Source organism: Xiphophorus maculatus, chromosome 21 (genome assembly GCF_002775205.1).
Source record: "Xiphophorus maculatus strain JP 163 A chromosome 21, X_maculatus-5.0-male, whole genome shotgun sequence".
Lineage (NCBI taxonomy): Eukaryota > Metazoa > Chordata > Actinopteri > Cyprinodontiformes > Poeciliidae > Xiphophorus > Xiphophorus maculatus.
Window position 1 is genome coordinate 10323084 of NC_036463.1, and position 6000 is coordinate 10329083.

Consider the following 6000-nt stretch of genomic DNA (forward strand, 5'->3'; position numbering starts at 1 on the left):
TTTGAACAAACCAAATGCTGTAGGATGAAGCTGAGGACAGCGTGTGTGAGCAAGTGTTGCTTAATGCAAAGCCACGTTGAAAGGAGGCATCAACAGGCAGCTGAGATAATGAGCGAGCTAGATAATCAAAAGGAGCCCCACGCAGGCTGAGAAGGGCTAGAGAATAGCGCACCGGGACAGGAGCGTCCACATTGATGCTCTGCCAGGAAGCCTGTGTCTGGGCCAGTGGTCTGGTATAGGAAGCGCTGAGTCAGGAAACCTGGCCAAGAGAGAGGGGCCCGTGGTGCAGCCTGGCATCTCTTCCACACGCCACAGTGCTTCACACAACACTGCCGTGCTGGAGTCATAACACACTGTTCCCAAACCAGCACACTGCAGCCTGCACGACACACCCACTTGCAATAGCAAACAAGGACGGTAAAAACCTGCCGGGATTAATGTGTGTCTCCAAACACATAAAGTGCCTCGCAGAGGCACTCATTATCCCATCACAGTTTGACATGTTACAATACAAACCTCAAAGTACTTTTATTGGACTTTTCCAAACTGGTGCAAGATTGTGAAATACAATAAATGAAAAGGAAAAATAGAAAAAATGTGGCTTGCATTTGTATTCAGCCCCTATGAGTAGACATTTCGCTGCTGCAAGTCTTTGAAATTACTTTATAAGTTTTGCCCATTTTTACCAGATTCGCATAATGGCAGGTCACGCTCAGTCAGAGTGGATGAAGAATGTCCTTAACTATTCATTTTCAAGACTTGCCTCAGATTCTCGATTGGAGTTAGGTCTAGACTTTGACTGCACCATTCTGACACATGGTTTTTCTTCCATCTCACAATTATAACTGGGATTGAGTTGGTCTATCACATAAAATCCAAGTAAAATACAAAGGTTGGTTGTAACTTGAATATTTTTGAAAGGCACTGTATGAATAGCCCCAGTGAACAAAAATCAAGCCTGACTCAAAACTGTTAATTTTTTTAAAACTCAAATCACACAAAAGGTGAACATCTACCAATAAAGATGGTTATCATAGACAATTGCAGAAGGCATAGAGTGCAGGCAGTCCTAACAGACATCAACTGAGACATGTTGTAATATATTTATCATCTGTTTCATATCTTGAAATGAAGAGCTCCTCTTCAGAGCAATCGCTCAAATCCGTCAGTAACGTGTGTCTGTGTGTAAGTTTGGATACCGCTGACTTATTTCATGAGGTCAGAAAGGACAGAGAAGAAAAAATAAGAGCATCGGCTTTCTAAAGCAACAACCAGTGAGCAAAAAGCAAAATCATGGTGCCAGATTAAAAAATGCCCTGTTTTCTCAGTTACTCAGATTTACATTCTAAGCTGTTATTTAAAATAGATAAGTTACATAACACACAAGTTCTGTTATTCACGTGAAAAGGCAGAAAAAAAACAGATTTTTACAAGTAATCTTTTCCAAGTGATTGATGGATTGATTATTTTTGATGACACTAACAGAAAAGCCAAGTGCAATATTTGCCATAAGATTGTGTCAGTCAAATCCAGATAAATAAATAATTTGCATCATCAGTTAAGACAGTAGACATTTGCATCAGAACCATGACAAGTAACAGTACTAGACCAAATCTCCAGCATCATGTTCTGGCTTCAATCTAGGTTTGTAATTCATTGGTGAATACCACTTCAATCATTGCTTACTCTACAATATTTTCTTTTTGTTATTGTTAGACCTCATCCTGCATGTTTATCTTGTGCAGGCTTCTCAATTTGTTTCGAATAGTTTTTGATTTCAAATTTAGCTGCCAGGGAACAATCTGTGTTTTTGTTTCACAAGAATTGTTAGCTTTGCTTTGCAAATGGATTATGCTTTCCATTCCTTCACTGCACAGCTCTCTTGTTTTCTTATAATCAGCTAGGTGAGTGCTGAGCTCTCTGAATCCGCCTGCTTTCTTGTACAGTATTTGTTTCACACAAGCAGACGTCAGGTGGATTCTCTACTGGTTTATGTTTGACACTGGTCTAAAGTTTGAATCATCTCAAACACACTAAGCAAAAAAGAATTGGATTAATTTTTCTGAGCTATAGGGGAGATTCTTAGAGGGCAAATAAGAACCAAAAAAATCAGGAATAGTAGAAAAACAACAGAATAAATGTAATGAAAACTGTTTTCATAACTGCAAGCAGCTCATTAGCATCTTAAAAGTTCAATAAATTTCTGAACTTTGACCCCAAATCTCAGAGGACTCTGTCTGGACTGTCTATCCATGAAGAGAAAAGAGTTCAAACCATCTCTTACTTTTAATTATAAGAATCAAGAATCACATCCTGCATTCCAGTCGTACGGCAAGACAAAGATCTAAAGAGGAGCAGCAAAAGCAAATAGGGTAGAATAGCAACTGATGGCATCATCGTCTCTGGTGCCTGGAAAACGTGCTGTTAACATGTCATTGCATTTTATGTTAGATAATTTTATCAATCATCTTGTAAAATGTATGCCAAATCCCACACAAGTATTTGTTTTTATCCTTCGACGTCCCTTGCAGCGATCACTATGGTTCCTCATGTCACCAAAAAATTTACTTCAGTTTTGAGATTTTTATATGCTCCTCTTCAAAGAAAGAAATCCCAATATAGGAAACAATTCAAAATTGCTCAGTGTTTCTGGTCAAAATCAGCAACTTTTTTTTCCTCCTTCCGACACGTGCCTCTCGCACAGGACGGCAAGAGTTTAAGAAAAGAAAAAAAAAAGGTCACATGTAAAAACAATGTGTGTTTTCCTTAGCGTAAAAAAACAAAGTAACCTCCTTAAAACAAGCTTATGTCATTTGACGAAACATGAACAAAAGAACCCTTACGTAAGCTATGTGTGTCTCCTTGTGTTTGACCTTGCTGTCTGCGTAGCGATGTCCACAGCTCCCAATCTCTGGGGCATAAATCTGCAGCACCTACAGGGAGGTAAGAGTTTCTCAGAAAACCGATCTCCCACCAGGACAGGAGCATGCCTGCTGCCGTTTGTTGCCAGGTCTCAGGAATGGCTGCACTGTAACGGTTTAACAAAGACTGATGTTGGTTTCATCCCCCTGCACTCAGAGACAGACGAGTCCATGGCTTGGCAGGAGTGCCATGAATAGTGAGTTAAAAGCTATTCAGGCCTGTTTAAAAGAGACGACCTACATGGCTGATACTGTAAACACAATCATACTAAAAAGAAAGAACACCCTGTTGTTTCACAAATGTTTGAGGTGTACTTAGTTTCACATTTTGTGCTTATTAAAAAGACATTAGGGGCTGTTAAATGGAAACCAAAGAGACGGAGTGTGTATTTACCATGCCTGCACATGCTCCGTGTGCTGATGTTTACCACTGAGCAATCACAGTCTATGAGAACACGGACTGATTAACACACACGGGCAAGTACAGTCATGAGGAAAAATAACGGCTTTAAGAGCTCCGATTTTTTCCTTTCGTGGAGAAATTATGTCAAAATTCATTTTAGTGTAAAATAAAACAAATAAGAAGAGAAATTCTGACAAGTTTGTCACATTACCCAACTAAATACAGAAGAACTTTCACCTTCTTTCATTTCCTTAAATATAAATATACTTTTTCTACTGTTGTCTGCGGTTGACATGGTGATGTTTTAGGTCACTTTTTGTGACATTGTTTTTTTTAACCCTTATGGGTCGTCATGTTGCAAGTTTGTGTTTTAGAACAATTTGCACACATTCAATATTCCTCTGAAATTTTGTTTTCTGTTATTTTATGCCTGTTTTGTTTTCTGCAATGGCTCTGTAGCACCTCTTTTTTTCCCCAATTTTAACTTTGCATCTTTCTACAATATTGTACAATGTGCCTCTTTCTGTCATCATTTAGCTTTTCTATTTGCCTCTCCTTGAGGTTTTACACCACTACTGTAGTCCTCATCTCCATCTGGTTTGGTTTGAGAGCCTCCGTGGTCTCATGTAATTCAACCATTAGTTATGTAACCTATGGCTAATGAGAAACAGGGACTTTACATGAAACCAATCCCCTGTTTGAGGTACATAAAGTACTTGCAGCATTTATCTAGGACCAAAAACAATCAGAGATATACTATCTTTATATCAGCGAGGGATAACAATCACTGTACTCACACCAACCACGCTGCGGTTTCTCTCTCATGTCTTTCCAACAGAAAAAGAGAAGAAGAAAAAAGAAACCCAGAGCAATAAGCAAACTCCCTGTTCCTCCTAGCTCCTGGCAGAAGCCACCCAGTGAGAACCAGGGCTGACCTGGCTGACCTGACCCAGATATTAACCCAAGCCTCCAGATGTGAGCATGCGCTGGGATTACTCCACCGCTGCATCCAGCTCCACATGCTTTCCTAATGAGGCATCCTGAAATGACCCCGGAGCCAGAGCGGACCGTTGGCTTCGCTATCAGACTCCGGAGCAGCCACGCTCCTTCCTGTACGCTTGGGTATATGGATAGTATTTATGGCACTTATTTAGTGTTGTTTTTATACACAAACTGTCTGTCTTGCAATAGTTTTCAATCCTTTCGGAAAGCTATCTGGCAGTGTGCAGCCACTTGCTGTTTTAATCTATAACTAAAACAGCTAAAGAAAAAGTTGGTTCCTCCAACACTTTCTTTACCATCTTATTAGAAGGTTTTTAAATCTTTAAGAATGATGAATATGCTAAGAATCTGAGTTGCTAACTCTGTAAATCTTAAAAACAATACTTCTTTACAGGTACAGCAGATGTAAAGTGGTAAAAATGAATCATATTAAGCAGCAGATGAAAGGTACTTCAAGGCCTCCTCTTTCTTTGTAAAGACGTAAAGAAATTTCTGTTGAATCATTTATATACAGGTGCAAGTCAATAAATCTAAATATCATTGAAAGAACATTCTTAAAGTACATTCAAAAAGTGAAATTTGTATTATGTAAACATCTCTCTATATAAAGTAACCTACATACCATAGAACCAAGAGCAACACCAGCAACTTTACATTTAGTAAAAATAAATAGTCCAGTCCTTTTCCTCCTCTGCCCTGCAAAGACACTTCTGACATCTGGTTCAGATGTGGTTAATCAAAATGAATATAACAGTAATTAAATAAATGTTTCTGAATTGAATTACTGGAATAAATTCACTTTTTCATGCTACTGCAATTTACAGAGATGCACCTGTGCGTAGAATTTGCGACCAGGTTAAGTTCTGAAAACATGGGGAGTGACATTTCTTCCTCTACTCAGCTGATTCTCCGTGCACGTCTTTTCCTGACAACATTCAAGCACAAGTGCTGCTCAGACAAAAAGAAAAAGGTGCCCCCTTTACTTTCCCCCGACCTCTGAACATGTGCGCCCATCACGACCCCGAGGTTTGTTGCAGAAGCGCCCTGAGATGAAGGAATTTAACTCCTTCCGCGCATCTCTGTGGCTCTTGTAGCAGCAGCTGCACTCTTCAGGGGCAGCCTCGATTTCCAACTCCAGCCTGTGTGCACAAGTTGCAAACTTCTCTGCAAACGCTGCAACACCCGGATAACAACAACCTGACGGGGCGTCACGATGATGAAGTGTGTTAAGTTCAATCGGCCCGCTGAGTGACTCAACTTGCAGAGGTGAAGAAAAGGGACATAAAATAAACAAAAATGCAGCCTGCAGCCTACCATTTTGATCCAGCGCTTCGAGGCTCCAAGGAGTCCCAGAATAACTCCTTTCGCTGCGGTTTCCCCGTCGCCATGAAAACGATCGTTGGATTGTCACATTCCTGCAGTTTTTTTTTTTTTTTTAATTTTATTTTCTTGCCCTTTCCTCTGTCTCTTTCCCCCTCTCAAGAGTGTAGCTGTGGCGTTCAGACAGACAAAAATGCAGAGACTGCTTTTGCAGAAGGAATTGGTGATTGGAGCTCGGGGATCATATGGGCTTTTTGTCAGACGCTGTTAAAGGGACACGGTACTGTTTTTAAACGGAGGGACAAGAGGAAGTTCACGTTGAGGCGCATTTTCCTTCCACTGTCCGGGTTGATG

At 40.3% G+C, this 6000-nt stretch overlaps 1 protein-coding gene across 2 annotated transcripts in view; it reads right to left on the bottom strand.

Moving 5' to 3' along the window:
- The window catches only part of zbtb47 (zinc finger and BTB domain containing 47), a 28982-nt gene extending 22982 nt beyond the window's left edge, over window positions 1–6000 (bottom strand). The window contains exons 1-2 of one of the 2 annotated variants that reach the window (XM_023326239.1): window positions 5641–6000; window positions 2844–2933 (exon numbers count right to left, since the gene is read on the bottom strand). In XM_023326239.1, coding sequence (XP_023182007.1) covers window positions 2844–2933; window positions 5641–5643 — 93 coding nt within the window. In that variant the 5' untranslated portion in view covers window positions 5644–6000. The remainder of the gene's footprint in view (window positions 1–2843; window positions 2934–5640) is intronic. The other variant, XM_014468364.2, reaches the window with a different exon arrangement.